This window comes from Natator depressus, chromosome 13 (assembly GCF_965152275.1).
Source record: "Natator depressus isolate rNatDep1 chromosome 13, rNatDep2.hap1, whole genome shotgun sequence".
NCBI classification, from domain to species: domain Eukaryota; kingdom Metazoa; phylum Chordata; order Testudines; family Cheloniidae; genus Natator; species Natator depressus.
In genome coordinates, this window is record NC_134246.1 from 20525324 (window position 1) to 20543053 (window position 17730).

The 17730-nt window shown below is 54.7% G+C and overlaps 1 protein-coding gene across 1 annotated transcript; it reads left to right on the top strand.

The window, feature by feature from the left end:
• The first annotated feature begins 2525 nt into the window (after positions 1-2525).
• Positions 2526-17004, top strand: DBNDD2 (dysbindin domain containing 2). The gene is made up of 4 exons (XM_074970188.1): positions 2526-2778; positions 12212-12364; positions 12654-12797; positions 14169-17004. Exons 1-4 carry the CDS (start codon positions 2736-2738, stop codon positions 14369-14371), a joined length of 543 nt encoding a protein of 180 aa, XP_074826289.1. The 5' UTR covers positions 2526-2735; the 3' UTR covers positions 14372-17004.
• Positions 17005-17730: the final 726 nt, after the last annotated feature.

Genomic DNA, 17730 nt, shown 5'->3' on the forward strand with positions numbered 1-17730 from the left:
AGAGACAGTTCAATTCAAGGAGATTTGATTGGCCCCGCAAGTGATGCTGGTGTAAAGAAAAGAGCCAGGCCCTTCAGGTACCTGTCAGAGAGAAGTAGGATTCCACCTGAGCAGGGCTACATGCTGTTGGCCCCTTGTGTCCATTCCTGATGGATTGCTGTGTAGCGCGATTCCACCTCTGCCTCTCTCCTTTCTCCCCAGGCCAGGCATTCATGGCCAAGAGCAGAGGGGACCAAGCTGGAACTTGCAGGGCTGGTTTACATTAACTTAATTTGAGTAAAACTGATACTCAACAGGCAGCGGGGCCCTATGATAAAATGCCAGGATGCTTCAATGTATGCTACATGCAGGGGGCGATGTTGCTTAATTCTAAGAATTAAGATACTCTTTGCCATGGAAACAGTAAAGAGTGAGACAGCAGAGCAGTGCATGTTTGTTGTGTTGTTATTTATTATTTGCCAGATTATGCCTCTCGTATTCCCACTGAGTAGTATCTTAGTCTTCAATTAGCTCTAATGAAAATCAACAGGACTACTCAGACTAAGGGACTACTCACTGTGAATCAGGGTGGCAGAATCTGGCCTTAAATCTCACGTTAGTGACTGGTGCCAATTTAGAAAAAGAGATGTACTATAGCAGAGATCTGGGCTGAGGCCCTGGCCCTGGTCTCTAGCTCCCATAGCTGAGAGTGTATATCAGGGAGATCAGAAAGGAAGGTGTGGGACAGGAATTTGAGGAAGTGATGCTACTGGCTAAAACCCCTCATAATACTGATAGGGGCAGTGCAAGAGGTTTTTGTACATTACCAATATACCTCAATCCAGATCTGCAGTGGCCCTGTTATTCTAACCTTGAGCCCCTCACAAACACTCTACTGGGACCCCATAATATTGACCTGCAGTCCCTCTGCTCTTCCAGTCCTGTGCCCCTACCAATCCTCTTTAATCCTGACCCCACGCTATGGACAGAAATAGTCATGTGGAACTCTGGGGTGGGTTTTGGATGTGGATAAATAATCATGTGGGCTAAACTGAAACCTCAGAATTAATTTAACTTGCATCAGATGGAACCAGTGGCATCAGATCTGCACAAATAAACCTCCATGCAGGAGCTGTGAATCATCTCCCTCCCTCAAACCAGCCTCCTAACATAGCAGGTTAACTACCATTGGTCGCAAGGGGTTTCTGTTACAACTACCATGTCAAGGGGCCAAAGTCAGAAGGGCAGCAAAGCAACAGTGTCCAAGTCAGGAACAGCTGATGCAAACAAGTCCAACCTCTCCACTTGTCTGATAATGTGGTGATGCAAACCCTCTGAGGCAGTTGGCTGGGTGGGACTGACACTGGTTGTGGGAAACTCCCTTTCATGCAGAGGAGGGAGAGCAAATCATGCTCTGAGGAGTTGTGAATCCTGGCTGTAATCAGACCCTGTCTGTCCAGAGCAGGGACTGGCACTACGGAGGGACTGAGTCACTCTGTGGAGACGGAGGAAGGAAATAGAGGCCCTGCTCCTGAGAGCTCTGCCATTGACTCCACTAGGAGCAGAATCAAGCCTAGCATGTTTCAGTGATAGCCAAAGAGCTAATGAGGAAAACATGCTGGATATGAGGCTGACAGAGGCCTCTAAGGGAATCTGTGTACTGGAGACGCAGGGAATCGGTTATGATAAGAATGGAGTCTGCAACCCATTGCCTGCTCGATGATCATATGTGCAGTGCATATAGAGAAGCATAAGACATTAATTATTAACATTAGCACCAAGTAGGCAGGGAGAGGCAGTTTTCCAGATGCGCCAGTTCTTGCGCTCTGTATATATGAGCTTTCTCCACAGCAATTGCAGCCTGTTGCACTGGGATGGAGGGAAGCTGATATCCTATCCTCCCCCCACCCCGTTCTGCCATAAGTGCAGCAAGGATGCTGGCTTTTCCCAGCTGGTGTCATTTCTTTGGCTCCCTTTGCTGGCAGGCCTCAGGCTGCAGTGCTGAGTGCAACCCCAGCTCCATGCTACGGCCCAGGGGGGGTGAGAAAAGGGCCCCTGGGTCTCCCGGGCAGGTCACCTGTCCTCCCCCTGCTCCCAGTGCCATGGTTCACGGTGCCCCCTTACTGCAGGGTTCCCCAGTGCCTGCCAGAGCCACTCAGCTCAGGGTGACACTGTGTCCCTGGCCAGAACCCATCCTGTGCAAACAGGGCCAGCCTGCCAGCGCTGCAGTGCCTGGAAGGGGGCAGAGAGTTTGCAGGGTCAGAGCTGAGAAGCTCGCCATAGACACCCCTCTTGCAGCCCGGTGCAGGGTGCAGGCTGCTGTCTTGGGTCCCGCCTGCACCTGCTTCCCAGCCGCCCTAACGGGGACCTCAGCATCTCCTGCTCCCTCTCCCGCCCCGCTGCCCCTGCAGCCACAGGCGATTGCCCGCGCGCTCCCTCGCAGGCAGCCCCCGCCCCGGGCTCCAGCGCCTGGCTTTGGTACAGCCAGCGGGAGCCCGCAGCCCGTGCGAGCCGCACTCCCACCCCCTTTGCGGATCACGCAGTTGGTACAGTCTGCCGAGCCCCAGCCAGCCCGGCCCGGGAGGCAGCCCCAGTTGCACTCTCGGCCGGGCCAGCCCCGCTGGAGCGCTGCCTGCCCTGCCTGGAGGGATGAGCAGCGTGCCCCGGGCTGCAGCGCCCCCTGCACCCGCCCAGCCCTGAGCGCGCCCTGGGCTGCCTGCAGCAGACAGCGCCCGCCCGCCCGTCCGCTGCTGGCCATGTCCGGACCCGGAGCTCACAGCCAGAGCAGGAGGCTGCCCTGTAAGTCCCGTCTCGGGAAGGTTGGTGCGGGGGTGGGTTATTTGTCCGGTGGCTTCCCAGCGAGGGTCCCCCCGGCTCGGTGGGTGGGATCACCCTGCCGCTGACTGTCCGGGAGCAGGCATGGAGGGACATGTGCAGGACCGGGCAGGAGGCGCCCTCTTCCCCTCCCGTGCAACGCCTGCTTTAGGGCTCTGACGCTCCCCGCCGCAGGGACCCTCCCTGGCCCGGACAGCGCCCCGGGGTTGAGACCCACGTGAGGCTGAGGGCAGACTCCTGATGCCCGCTGCACCGAGCGGGGCTTGGACCAGCCCCCTGTATCCCAGCTGCACCCCGGGCACAGTCACCACCGCCAGCCGGAGGCCAGTGCCCGCTCACCCACGCGCGCAGACAGCAGCTGCCTCCTGCCTGGGCAGCCTCCCGCAGGAGGGGGGCACACTGCTGCACTGCAGCTCTTTCGTGGGCCCAGCTCAGGGGGACAGGGTCGCCATGGGTCACAGTCCTGGCAAAAAAAGAATGAAAACTGAGTCGGATCACCAAGGGTGCAAGTGCTGCCCTGCCAGTGCATGAACATTTATTGCAGCTGGGATTGTCATAAACAGCCCCCACCCCTGGGCTTTTTCCAGGCCACTTAAAACACGGAGTTTAGGGATTCGCAATGATCTTGCAGTGGTCAACAGCCCACAACAATCCTGACTATTGTACAGAAAGCGGCTGATTCACCCCCGTCCCCAAAGTGTCATATATCATGGGCACTGGCACTGGCCGTCACCCGTGACTCACACACACTTCCCGTCTGTTTCACACAACTTTCACCTACACCCACTCGCTCCTTCTCTCACACACTTACGTTGCACACCCACTCAGCCACACCTGGATCAGCCTTGCACTGTGTGCATCTCTCTCAGCCAAATGTTTGCTCTGTAAATTTAGTCAAACATGAGCAATTTCTGCTCAGCCACATACCCGTGTTGTCTAGCCACCTCCCTGCCTTCTGTCAGTCAGTCCCCTCTGTGTGTGCCTGTGTGTGCCCATGTACAGGGAGGTGCTGACTGAGAGGGTAAGGGAGTGAGCTGTGTGTCTTGGGCTGATGGGGGGAGTTGGGCTTTTGTCCGTGTGGAAGTGCTAGCCCAGTGGGGCTGTGCTGCCCCATGCCTTGCCCCTGGCACACGGCTCTCTGAACCCTTTCCTGATTTAGTGAATTCTTTAGCTCTGGCCCCGGCTATAGCAGCATAGACTCCACAGGCAGCAGCCGCAAAACGTGCTCTCAACAGGCACCAGGCAGAGCACCGCCCACCAGTGGTCCCATGGACACTGCAGCCCTGTCCTCCCACGGGCATAGCCCTTCTCTGTCCTTCCCCAGACAATTCAGCCCATACTCCAGTGCCCTCCCACATCCCTCCACACACCCCATAGGGCTCTTCCGCCAGCGCCTTCCCACACCCCTCCACTAACCCCACGCCCTTCTACCAGCGCCTTCCCACATCCCTCCATGCACCCCAAACAACCCGCCCACCAGCTCCTCTCCGTCCCCTCCCCGTGCAGTGCACCTCTTCACCCGACCAAGCAGCAGCTCCCTCACCAAAGCCCTCAGCTCTACAATCCCTATTTCCTGGCTGCTCACCTCTGCACAGCCACCAGCCCCCCTGCCTCCATCTCGCAGTCACCATGCACCAGCCTCCCCTGAAGTCTCTCTGCCCTTACGCCCCATGGTGATTGGTGCCTCCATCCTTTTCATCCTTCCATCTGTTGTAATATCATTAATAGTTCTACATGCTGAGATCCAGGCAGTCACATCCAGGGGAGGAATAGCTCAGTGGTTTGAGCATTGGCCTGCTAAACTCAGCATTGTGAGTTCAATCCTTGAGGGGGCGATTTAGGGAACTGGGGCAAAAACTGGGGATTGGCCCTGCTTTGAGCAGGGCTTGGACTAGATGACCTCCTGGGGTCCCTTCCAACTGTGATATTCTATGATCTCTCAAGCTGCTGGGTGGCAGGAAGGGCTGGCCCTATCCTGGGATGGATAGCTCTGTGACCTCAGCTGGGGGCATTCCTTTTGGTGGGGGTGCAGGCTGCTTTCCTGTGAAGCACCAGGCACTGGCCTTTCCCAGAAGCTGGGCCCAGGGCTGGCTGGACCATTGTCTGATCCGGAACAGCAAATCTCTTCTTGTCACCTGTGGAACCTAAGGACAGGAGCAAACCCCTGAAGCAGCAAGTAACCCGGATAGAGAAGCTCCATGGAGCCGAGCAGACAGCGGGTCAGTGAAGGTCTCTGCACAGCCAGGCCAGCTCCAGGCCAAGCTAGGGAGGAGAGACGGGGTGGTATCCCAGCTCCTTTAACGAGTCTCTCTGCAGGACTTGGAAGAGCTCCAGTGTGTGGGGCAGAACATGGTGCCCAGGCTGCCTGCCCACGCAGCCCGCAGCAGCGAGCCTCCCAGCCCGGGTCGACAGACGCAGAATAGCAGGACTCACCTTAGCGCTCTAAAAACAGCTGTGTGGGCAGCGCTTTGAAGTTGTGGCTTGGGCTGGAGCTCGGGCTGTAAAGCCCACCCCCATCCTTAGGCTTCAGAGCCCGAGCTCCAACTTCACAGCGCTGTCTACACTGCTCTTGTTAGAGCACTAGCGCAAGCTCCTGTAGCCCGAGTCTGTCGACCTGGGCGGGGAGGTTCGCTGCCATGGGCTATGTAGACATCCCCTGTGTGGCTTATGAGCCTCCCCACCTCCTCTTATCCTCCCTAATGCTCTCCTGGCTTTATCCTGCTCAGGGTTCTATGTCAAGTGAATCAGGCCCTGTAAATAGCAGGGTCTTGTGACGCGGACTCTCCTAGGGAGAGAGCTCTGGGCTGTGGGGATATTTTTAGTATGGAGTCACGGAGGAGTTGAAGATTGGCTGGAATACCGTTCACGAAGAATCCATGTCAGAAACCAGGATCACAAGGTGCCACCTCCTCACCCTACTGACACTCTTGCTCTCCGCCCTCCTGTTTTTTCCTGCTCTGTCTCTGCTAAAACCACTTCCCACCCTCTCCCCGCCTCCTGTGCACTCCCTCTCACCCAGCGGGTTTGGGTTTAACTTTTTCCTTTTGCTGCAATCAGAATCTGAGAGGGAGGCTGCGCAGAGAGTTTGTACAGGAGCATTCGGCAGGCTCCAGGCATCCAGTTTATGGTCAGCTCATTGCCACAGGCCTCTTCTAGGTCATTGCAAGGGTTCTGCTCTAGCTGCCTCTCCCCAAGACTGAAGGAAGTTGCAAATTCTTAGGGTGGCTTTACCCTTTATCCTGCAATGTTCTTGCTGAGAGGGGCTGAGACTGGAGTAGCTGCGAGCTCCCCACACCGTCACTGCCCCGACCTGTTCACTGAAATGCCCCCTTCTGGCAAGGGTTGGGAGTTCACCTCTATAGATAGGACTCCAATCAAACGGAGCCCAGGGTACTGTGATTTCCTCCACCACTAGTGTGAACCGGGTCAGTGTGTCCCTGTTCCGGTTCACAGGACCTGGGGTGATGCTTTTGAGGGAATGCCCAGGCATGGCATGGCCAGATCGGGTGTGAAGCTGTGCTCCTTGGAGTTGTTCCCTAGAGAAATGATCCACACCCTGCAGAGTGTACCCCCTTCCCTCATTTATACTCTGTTAACCTCCCCTTTCCCCCTGACCGTACCCCATTAATGGCTTACTCTGTTTCTTTAATCTCTTGGGGAGTTTTCAAGGGATTTAAAGAGACATCAATTAAAGAAAACCCTCTCTCCATCTCCTCTTGGATTGTGCCTCCTTTAACAAGCCAGCCCGCCCCCCCCCCTCCGGCCATTCATACTGCCTGGTGCACAGAGTGGGGTTTGTACTAGGATCCAGCAGGACAATGGAAAATGACAAACGTGTCCACTCCCAGCGGAAACATGGCCAGACAAGCTGCCGTGTGCTCAGCGCTGAGCCCAAGAAATCAATGAAAAGATCTCACTGTGTCCCAAAGAATCCATTCAGCCATATCACCCCCAGGGCTCATGTCACCCTCAGTCGCTGGGAGCTACTCACAGCCAGCGCTCGGCACCATTCCCTGCTGGTGTGGAATAGCTGGGAGCTCCTTGTGGCTGGCACTCCTGCGCCGTTCACTGTTATGCTTCCTGCAGGAAGATGGGGAATAGAGGAGCTATGAGCACCTTCCATGTCTAGCCTTCCTGCAGTCACCCTACAGGGTCTCATGCTGAGAGACAGAGAATCCCAGCTGTGCAACCCAGCCAGCAAATCTGCCCTGTTTCTTTTAGTACCTCTTGCTAAGGCAGGGTGGCACTGGAGTCTCTGGAACCAGAACACCTCCCCTGGCTCCTTACATTGCTTCCTGCTGCTGGGAGAGGCTGGGACAGAAGAAACTGAGCACTGGCAGTAGAAGGAAATCCCCATATATGTTTCCTTCTCATGGGCCTGTGGTAGGCTGGCTCCTTTTCCTTCAGTCCCCACACTTGCATTCAGGTCCAGTTCTTCTGTAGGCTTTGGTGCCTAATGAGCAGCAAGAGCCGGAAGGATTTGAAGGCAGCAGGGAGCCTGGTGCCATTTCACACTCTTGGGAAGTGACAACCTGATGTGTTGGGGGGTCAGCGATCCAGGGAAGGCAGTGCTGTGTCCCAGCTGTGAATGTGCATAAGCCTCAGCCCGTTGGTTGAGTGCCTTGTAAGAAAGACCACCAGCAGGTATTTAAACCTCAGAATGAATTCCCTGCAGCGCACAGGGGCTGCATTGTGTGAGTGTGTGTGTCACTTGCTGGGAACATGCCATCCCGATGAGACAATCACAGCAACTGACAGCGAGGAGAATGTGACCATCAGTCACATGGCGAAGGGCAGAGACAGGGAATGTTACTCTCTTTTATTTCCTCCATGGCGGTTATTTAGCTGTAAATACATGAGCAGAGCTCTTGACCTCCTAGAGTGCCTGAGATACAGGAACAGAGCGAGGGGGAGGGGAGAGAGGGAGCTGAGATGAGGGAGTGGGAAGAAGGCTCCATCTCAGTTTCTCACTGTAGTCACCAGTCAGTCACCCCGCTGCACATCTTGCTTGATGCCTGCCTTAGTTACATAATGGTATTTCAGTGCCGGCTGCCTAGCTGGCTAAGAAAAGCTTGCCAAGGAATTTACAGACAAGTTTGTGTGCATCCAGGCACATCTTCCCCATTGAGGCTCTAGCACAACTCGTGAGTGAGAGTAACACACCAGCACCAACTGTTAGTGTACCAGCCCATGCCACCTCCCTGCATCTGCTCCTGGGGGCCTGGAACATCCCATGGTTGTAATTGTCATGTCTTGGGAGAGAGATGTATGACGTGTGCATTAACAGTGTAGAAAACTGCAAACTTAGGATGGCCTTATCCTTTATCCTGCAATGTTCTTGGAGAGAGGGGCTGAGACTGGAATAGCTGCGCGTTTCCTGCCCCATACAGACAGTGCCTCCTTCTGGCAGAGGTTGGAAGCTCTCCTCTACAGACAGGGTTCAAATCAAAGGGAACCCAGGGCACTGTGCTTTCCTCCAACACTAGAGTGACTGGGGTCAGCGTGTCCCTGTTTCCACTGTGTCCCCTGTTCCACTGGAATAGGTGCACCGAGTAGATCACATGGTGCTTGTTGCTCTACTGGAAAGTGAAGTTGTAACACATTGGCTCTTGGGCCCCCAAACGGCAGTGTTTTTGATCTCTTAGGTTCGTACTGATAGTGCAATAGTATCTAGGGACCCTGACTGAGGACAGGCCCTGCTGTGCTAGGCACTGTACAAACACATAGTAAGAGTCATGCTGTGGTTTTGGAACTCGCAGCACAAAGCGATGAAATAGAAGCCAGCCTGTGGTTGTGGACGCTGTTGATGCCAAGGATATGGGGAATGAGGGACCTTGGGATGAAGTGTGATGTGCAAGAACTTCCAGATCACCTTCTCCAAAGTGTCCCCAGCTCTCAGGGGTTTCACTATAGCTGCTTAACGCCCCCAGTACCTGAACCTTGACTTCTCCACACCATATTGTTGGTACTTGAATTTGCTGGCCACTTTCCCTGGGAAAATTGTGACAAGCCACTGGATGGTCCAGCCTGTTAGCCATGGATTCCAACAATGCTATAGCTGCAGCTTTCCTGGAGCAGTGGGAAGCTGGTGACTCTGCCCTGGTGGGAAAGCACAATAGGGCAAGCTCCATGCAGCTGGGCTGTGTCATTAGTAAGGCTAAGATTTGATCATGGTTATTTTTAGTAAAAGTCACGGACAGCTCACAGGCAATAAACAAAAATTCACGGAGCTGGTGACCTGTCCGTGACTTTACTAAAAATAACCTGGGGGCAGGGCTAGGTAGGGGGGAAGACTGAAGTCCCATGTGGGGGGACTGACAGGCCAAGCCCCCCGCAAGCTGGTCACAGCTGTGGGACAGGGGTGCGTGGCCCTGGCTGCAGCTCCCACCAAACCTCAGCTGCAGCCGGGGGTGGCACATGGCCCTGGGAATCTGCGAGGGGGACGCACTGCCCCCGGCTGCAGCCCCTGCCAAGCCCAGAACACCACAGGGTTTGGGCGCGTGGCCCCACCTGCAGCCCCAGCCAAGCCCACAGAGCTGGGGCATGCATCTCTGGCTGCAGCCTCCCGGGGGAAGCTGCGGGGCTGGGGCTGCAGGGTCCTGGTTCCAGCCAGCCCCTGTTTTAGGGCAGGGGCGCTCAGTCCTGCTTCCTGAAGCCCTAGACGTCACGGAAGTCCAGGAAAGTCACGGAATCCATGACTGCCGTGGCCTCCATAACTAAATTGTAGCCTTAGTCATTAGCTACCCTGCAGGGGCTGCCAAAGGGGCCCAGAGTTACCTCAATGCTAATTGAGGGAGACACAATCCTTCAGGGTTAACCTGTTCTTTGTGCAGCCCAGAGCTTTGTAATTAGACCACCCCAGTCTCCTCCCTTCCTCTGTGCCGTAGCTGTTCCCCCAACCCTTCTCTGCCTCCCAGGCTTTCTCTGACACAGCTCTGGAGTTGCTAATGGATTAGCGAGTATGTGTGGGGGCGAAGGGGTGGGGGGTGGGGGCTTGGATTCTGTGTGGCCCTGCACCAGGATAAGGAGGAGAATGAGCTCCTGGCCACTGCAGCAGCAGATGGTGAGACCAGCAAGGAAAGTAAAATGGGCTTAATCTCGACATGTTGTTAAGGTGCTTTCAACATGGGGTTTAGTCTTTTGGCAAAGTGTGTGAGATCCTGGCTGCATGGGCACCTTGCCAACCCAGCCCTTGGCAATGGACAAGGAGACAGACAGCAGCAGGGGCTTGCACTGAGCTCTCTGGTTGCAGTAAGTGGGGAGGCCTAGATCTGGGCTGGGCATCTTGGAACCAGAACTTATGCCAGGCAGGTTGGAGCCTGGAAATGGGCCCAGCAGTTATGGGACAAGCAGAACCAGAAATGAATACAGAATCCCAGGGGAAATGTGCAGGTCACCAGGAGCCATAAGTCACACAGCATTGGCAGCTGGTTCCTGTTTGGTATATTTCAGATGGAGGAGTTTAGCCCTGCTGGGTTTCCCTGGGGCAGGTGTCTGGGCAGGGAGTTTAGCCCTGAGGGGTTTCCCTGGGGCAGGTGTTGGGGGGTGGAAGGGGAAGGAAGAAGAAGTTTGTTTCCTCTGGGGTCCTATGTTATAACATTCTGGTCCTGATACAGACACGGCCCCTGCCAGCCAGGGTGGGGATCCCAGGCAATTGCTGCCCTTTGCTGGGATCCCCCCACCCCCTCTTCCAGCAGCAGGAGGTGGGTTTGGTCAGTGCTAGGATGTCTGGGGACAGGCTAGGATGTTTGTTTGGTTTCCTTGGTTTCTGCCCTGCCCGGCTGGGTTGTCACATTTTCCTTGCCTGGCCAAGAGCAGCAGAGACGGACCCTGGAATGAGACTCCAGTCTGGGAGCATCCAGGCAGCTGCTGGGATACACCAGCAAGGCCCAGTTCCTCAAAGGTATTTAGGCTCCTAAATTCCATTGAACTCAAACACCTTAGTGGTTCTGGGCCCAGGAAGCCAATTGGCCAAGCTAGAAGGGCTGCTGGTTCTTTGCTCCTCTGGGTTCCTAAAGCAGGAGGGACAGAGACAGGCCCTGCTGTGCTTAGGAGGAACTGGCCCTCCATTGCCTTGTTCCCTGTGGAGGGCTCAGCCTTCTTCCCTCAGTGGCTCCTCATTGCTCTTGGGAGCAGAGTTAAACCATGGGAGGGATGAAAGAAATGCAAATGCAAAGATCCAGGCTGGCTGTGTGTGAAGGGGAGTGGGGCGAATGGAGGAGCCTGTTTGTGTGTGTGTGTGGTGAGGGGAGTGGGGACTGGGATTATAGACTGGTGTATGGAGGGGAGTGTTTGCAGGTGGGGGTGGGGGTGTTAATGCCATTTTATTACTGTCACATTTCTCAGTCCAGTATCCCTGGCACTCAGGGTCAGTTCCTGTTCCTGGGAGAATTTCTGCTGTATTAATATTCAAAGGCAACTCTCTGGTTAAGCCTTTGTTAGGCAGCAGGAAAACCAGTGTGTGACAGGCTGGAGCTGAGACTACCCCATATCACACACACCTGAGCTCTCTGGTTACACAGTCCTGAATGTTCAACATCTGGGATGCCATGTTTCTTCTCTGCCAAGAAAGGCAGGAGTGTCATCTAGTGCAGGGGTTCTTAAACTTCATTGTACCGCGACCCCTTTCTGACAACAAAATTACTACATGACCCCAGGGGTGGAGGGCCGGAGCCTGAGCCCTGTTGCCCCAGGTGGGGGAAGAGAGGGGGCTGGAGCCTGAGCCCCACTGCCCTGGGTGGCAGGGACAGTGGGCTGGAGCCCAAACCCTGGGACTCAGCAAGTCTAATGCTGGCCCTGGCGACCCCATTAAAATGGGGTTGCGACCCACTTCGGGGTCCCGACCCACAGTTTGAGAACCAGTGAATAGTGGTTAGAGCAGAGGTCTATGATTCAGGAGGACCTGGTTCTATTCCTGGCTCTAATACTGGGTGACCCTGGGTAAGTCACTTCTGCTGTCTGTGCCTCAGTTTCCCTCTCTGGAAAGTGGGGATAACAGAACACTAAGCCCCTCTCACAGAGGGGGTGAGCATTAAAGTTTGTAGAGTGCTTTGAGAACCGTGGGAGAAAGGTGGTAAAGCCCAAAGCATGGGACGATCATTGCAGCTGTGGACACCAGGCTGGGCTGTATCACAGGAGAAGAGTCAGTAGCAGTGGCCCCCAGCACAGATTGCACTGCTGGAGCAAGCTCCATGGCTTGTAATACCTCTTCCATTGCTACCAAATCACAATGCACCCTCATAGGTAAAGTAGAGCAGGAGAGAAATACCTATCCTGCAGGACACTGACAGAAGGAATAGGGCGGACTTATGCAGCCCTTCTTGGCCTTGGCTGATCTCCCGTGCCCCATCTGGCTGCATCTAGCCTGTGCCTGATCTTCCATCTTGTTCCTCTACAGCTGACATGGAGCATGGGCAGCGGGGAATGGAGCCAGAGCAGATGCAGCAGCAGCTCAAATTACGTGACAGGCAGAAGTTCTTTGAGGAGGTTTTCCAGCATGATGTGGATTTCTTCTTCCCCATGTCCCACCTTCAGATAGAGCACAGAAGACGTAAGTGCCACCCACCTGGGGCTAGGGGGAGACGTTTGTCACACACAGAAGGGGACGGAAGGCAGTATGGAGGGGATGACCTGTTATTTAATGAGCCCCGAACAGGCCATAAAGATATAAAGATAAGGTCCCTGAAGAGCTCACACTATAAACAAGCCAGTAGGCTAGTCCCACATGCTGGCTTCCCCTGGCATCGCTTTCTCAGTGCTGCTGGTCCAGAGCTAATAGGTTCTCATCTGGCTGGCATTAGTGATGGCCCTCCCTGGTTTTGTGGCCCATGTCTCTGCAGCTCCGCTGGGCAGCATTTCCTCCATGGAGGTGAATGTGGACATGCTGGAGCAGATGGACATGATGGACCTTTCTGACCAGGACACCATGGACGTGTTTCTCAGCTGTGGGACAGAGGATAACAATGTTGCCGGTCTCCTGCCAGGTACATATGCAACCCTCCCTGTTAGCTCCCTGCTGTCCCCGCAACCTTCACGCCAGCTGGTCAGTTCTTCGATCCAGTCCAAGCCCTGCTGTGACTCTCTCCAGTCCTAAAGGGCAACAAACTTGGGGCTTGGGCCTGTGGGGTTGGAAAAGTTCGCTCTGCTAATGCAGCTCCATTGGCGATACGGCCAATGGAGGCTGCCCTGCAGAAAGGGCACAGGCATTTTCAGCATCATGACATCTAATCTTAGGGAAGGATGCTGTTGTACAAACACCTGTCCCCTGTCTACACTACAGCCACCATTGCTGGGAGCAGAGAATTATGGATCCGCGATTTTCCAGGGCTGATGTGCAGTCTTAGCTTTTTAGGGTTTGTTGGACTGAATTCTTGTCCCCCCAAACTGCTCTAGAGCAGCCCCTGCCCCGTCACACCCTGCCACACTTCTCACCACACTCACTTTCCCCTGGGTCCTGATTGCCCATGCTGAGCTCTCTGCACAAAATGTGGGGTGTGCCAAGACCCTGACTGTCTTGCATTGAGCTCCCTCTTGGGGGCGGTGTCAGCACCACGATGGCCCTAGGCTGGGGCTCCCCACATGGGGAGTGGGGAGCCAGGCAGACCCAGTTACCCTGTGTTGAGCTCATTGCCTGGGGAGGGGAACCCCAATGGGGGAGGAGGAGTCATCAGGAGCCTGATCACCCCATGCTGCACTCCTTGCAGTGACTCTGAGTATGAGTCACTCTGAGAATGAGTCAAGCCATTTAGCGGCAGATTCTTCTCTGTTTCAGTTAAACAGCCTCACACGTGAAGGCCCCAAGCTGGAATTTTACAAGCGAGACAGAAAAGGCTCCACTGCCAAAAATGGAGAAGGAATGTGAGGCACATGCCCTGCTGCCAAAGTCTGGGACTGGGGAAGGAGACCGGGCTCCAGCAGTAGCCTGGCTCGTGCTGGGGATCAAAGTCGGACTAGGGGACCGGTAGCTCAGCTTGTGCTGGAGGTCAGTGGGTCTGCAGCTCAGTCCTGCTTACGGCCAGCTCATGTCTCTCGGCTCATGGACAATAAGAATGTTGAGCCCAGTAACTGCCACCCAAATCCCTCCTACCCCCCACCTCTCCTGACAGGGGTAGTTCCAGCCCATTGCCTCATCTCCTTTCCTCCTAAAGGGCCTAGAAACCTTGTGTGCCAGAGTCGCTGGCTCCGCTGAAATGGCACCCTGCACATATGTAGCCCCTGCAATGGGCTGGGAGAGGGATGAAGGCACAGCCTGCCTGCGGAGGGGTACGGTGGAGGTGAAGGGGGCTGGGCACAAGGCCAGCAAAGATGCTAGCATATTGTTTTTTTCTGCTAATCTTGCCTTTCTCCTTGGGCAGAGCCCAGCCACTACCAGGAGGAAATCACCCTGCAAGTGCCCAATGCGTCCGAGATCAAATCCCGGATCTCGTCCACATCCTCCGTCTCCACAGACCTGAACAGCCTGGACACCAGCGAGGAGGGGGCCGAGACGCCCGTGGTGCAGTCAGATGAGGAGGAGCCCCAGGAGGACAGCCCTGAAGCGCAGGCGGCCAGAAGCTAGCAGCAGGTTCCCTGCTCTCTCCTCATCCACCCTCCGGATGGACCTGCCAGCATGAGAGGAAGGAAGGCTGCTGGTTGTTTGACTCCTGCTCAGTACACCCCGAGCCGTCTCCCCATCCCAAGGAGCGGAGAGACGGCTTCCCCCAGCGCGTTCTTCAGTCAGCCACAGGAGGAGAGTTGGGCAGAAACAGAGGGGTAGTGTAGTGCTTCAGACATTAACTCTTCAGGCTTTGCTACTAACTCTCCTGCTTCACTCACCCGAACTGCTACCCGAGCCATGGCCTCAGCTGTGCTCATTCCTGGCAAGGCCTCCCCGCAGGATTTCAGCCCCCCAGTCCCAGTGGGACCCCCAAAGGCAAATGTGTAACAAGAGCCTACAGAGAAATTACACTCCTGTCAAATAAGCCGTTAGGGTGGTGTGTGTTATTGGAGAACCACGAAAGCCCAGTGCTTGGTGGGGATGAGAGGCTGGCTAGGAAAGGGTTGCAGAAGGAGGACAAGGAGAGCCTTAGGGAGGGGAGACAGGCTTAAGGCATGGGATGAAGCAATTACAGCCACGCTACCAAGGACAAGACCTCAGTGGTAGATGAGTCAAAATTTCTCAGTCGCTGGAGAACAAGGGTCTTATCGTCATTCCCAGACCAGGCGCCAGCCCAATCCAGTGGCCATTCCTCTTTCCAACATAAATACAAGTGGCATAGTCCTCATTACCCACCCCTGAGGAGAACTATGGGGGTTAATGGGGCAAATCACCAACCCATCCCAATAATAATACTGAGCACTTCTATGGTGCTTTGCATTTTCAAAGGGCTTTGATTGCATTTGTGCTTACAGTGGAGACAGCCTGAGACAGCAGTGAGAATGTACTGATTCCCACACTAAACCCACAGGGCTGGTGGGCGTGGGAGCACTGTGATCTGTAACATGACCCCATGAGTGTGTTAATGCAATTCCCCATGAATTGTACGACCCTTCTAGCACTGCAGACTAGCCCTCTAAGCACAGCATACCCAGCACGGCTGCTGGAGCTCTGGCTTACAAGGACAGATTGTCACTTTGACTCCTCCTTGCTGGCTATTTGTCTTGCCCTCTTCCTACTCCCAGGAATGAGCATAGCCGTAGCCACACACAGATCTGGCTGCATCACCATTTTAGAGAGGCGTGCAACTGCCACCAACTGCTCAATATGGGAAAGCTTTGGCCACCAGGAGACTATGTAACAGAGAAAACAAAGTCACTGCTGTGATGAAAGTGGAGCAGCCTCAAGGAGAGGGAGTCTGGTACATAAATAACAGAGGCCAGGTATTGCTCTAGAGCCAGGCCATTTCCCAAGGGCACTCAGAGCTGCATAATAGCTAGACACATACTAGTAGACGCTGTTGGACCCTGACTGCAGCATTTACATCCCAGGTACCATCAAATGACAAGCCAGGTGCAGATGAGTCACATTCTGTCCACAATACTGCCTCATAAAGCATTCTCCAGAGAAAGAGGTTAAAGGGAAAAGAAAGGTCTGAAAAGAGGAAGTGACTCAGCAGATTGGCAACTCCCGAGAGATGGGGACAGCACAAATGTAGTCCTAGCAATCAGCTAAACTCGTGGAAAAATCCAAGAAGTGAATGACCACTGCTGAGCAAGGACTGCCCCCAGGACCCCGATTTCAGAGCTGGTTTGCAGCAGTCTGTGGACAGGGTGGTGCAGGGAGTTCCCTAAGCCCAGAGAATTTGTGTCCAGTGCCCGTGGCTATCCTGGCTCATGCATAGCTGAAGCATTCCAGCACTGCAAGTCTCCACTCCTGTGCTGAGAAGCTTGGCATGTTCATTACAGGAGTGCTCTTCCAGGCCTCAGCTGTTTGGGAATAGGGCTGGGCATACATTGTGAGTTTTGGGGTATTGCTTGGGGCTGCATTGAGTTCTTGTTTGCGGCTTTGCAAGTCAGAATGGTGGCAGGTGTTCTCCAGCTGTTGGGTTTGGTTCAAAACATTCTCGAGCAAGACCTTCTGTTGTGCAGCATCTGCAGCTCCCATCCAATCTCCTAGGCCTGGAGTCCCTCACGTTCTCTTACAAAGTCCTGGCACGGCGCTCATGTGTCTAGATTCCATATGGGCTTCTGAGCAAGCACTTGTTCCTGCAAGGTGTGGAGCACTCTGGCCCTGATGTAGAGAAGCATAAACATTTAAGCAGGTGGCTAGCCAATTGAAGTTAATGGGCTTACTCACAAGCATGTGTTTAACCTTAAACGTAAGTGTTTCACTGGATCAGAGCCAGCGTGCTGTGCACGTTGCAGGATCAAGCGGAACTTCTCCTATACTCCCATCAGTACTTAGGGAGCACTTCCAACATAGGTTTCAGAGTAGCAGCCGTGTTAGTCTGTATTCGCAAAAAGAAAAGGAGTACTTGTGGCACCTTAGAGACTAACCAATTTATTTGAGCATGAGCTTTCGTGAGCTACAGCTCACGAAAGCTTATGCTCTAAGGTGCCACAAGTACTCCTTTTCTACTTCCAACATAGGAGACTTGTCTCTGAACATTTTGTGTGGATCATAGTATTCATTATTAAGGCTACGTTTTAGTCATGGGTATTTTTAGTAAAAGTCATGGACAGGTCCCAGGCAGTAAACAAAAATTCACGGCCTGTGACCGGTCCATGACTTTTACTATAGTCCCCTAACTAAAACTTGGGATGGGGGCTGCTGGTGCTCGGGGTGGGGGTGGTCCAGGGGCACCGTGGGTGCTGGGGGTGGGCAGCGATGCGCAGCCTGGGACCCCCCTGCTCGTGCTGGGAGGGTTGAGGGTTGGGCTTGCAGGCTCCCTACCCAGCTCCGCATGTCCCTGCAGCTCCTAGGCGGCTGAGGGGCCAGGGAGCTCCGCACGCTGCTCCCGGCACTAGCGCTGGCTGTGCTGCTCCTATTGGCTAGGAACTGTAGCCAATGGGAGCTGCGGGGGCAGGACCTGCGGGCAAGGGCAGCGTGCAGAGCACCCTGGCTCTTCCATCGCCTAGGAGCTGCAGGACCATGCCAGTTGGAGCCGGGGAGCCCTCCCACCCCAAGGTAAGCACCCCCCACTCCTCCCAACGCCTGTCTCTAGCCCTGAGCCCCCTCCCACACACCCAAACTGCTGCTGCTGGCCCAGGGGCTGCCCGGCTCAGGAAGCCCCTGAGCCAGCACCAGCTGCTGCAGAAGTCACAGAGAGTCATGGAATCCGTGACCGACGAGACAGACTCGCAGCCTTATTCATTATCTTTGTACATTTGGGAACTCTGGAATTCAGCATACGCCCCAGACATTGGAAATGGCAGAAATGATACAAGTTTGGACTGTGGTATTTTAGGAATGATTTTTTGCTAAAACATCTACCGGGA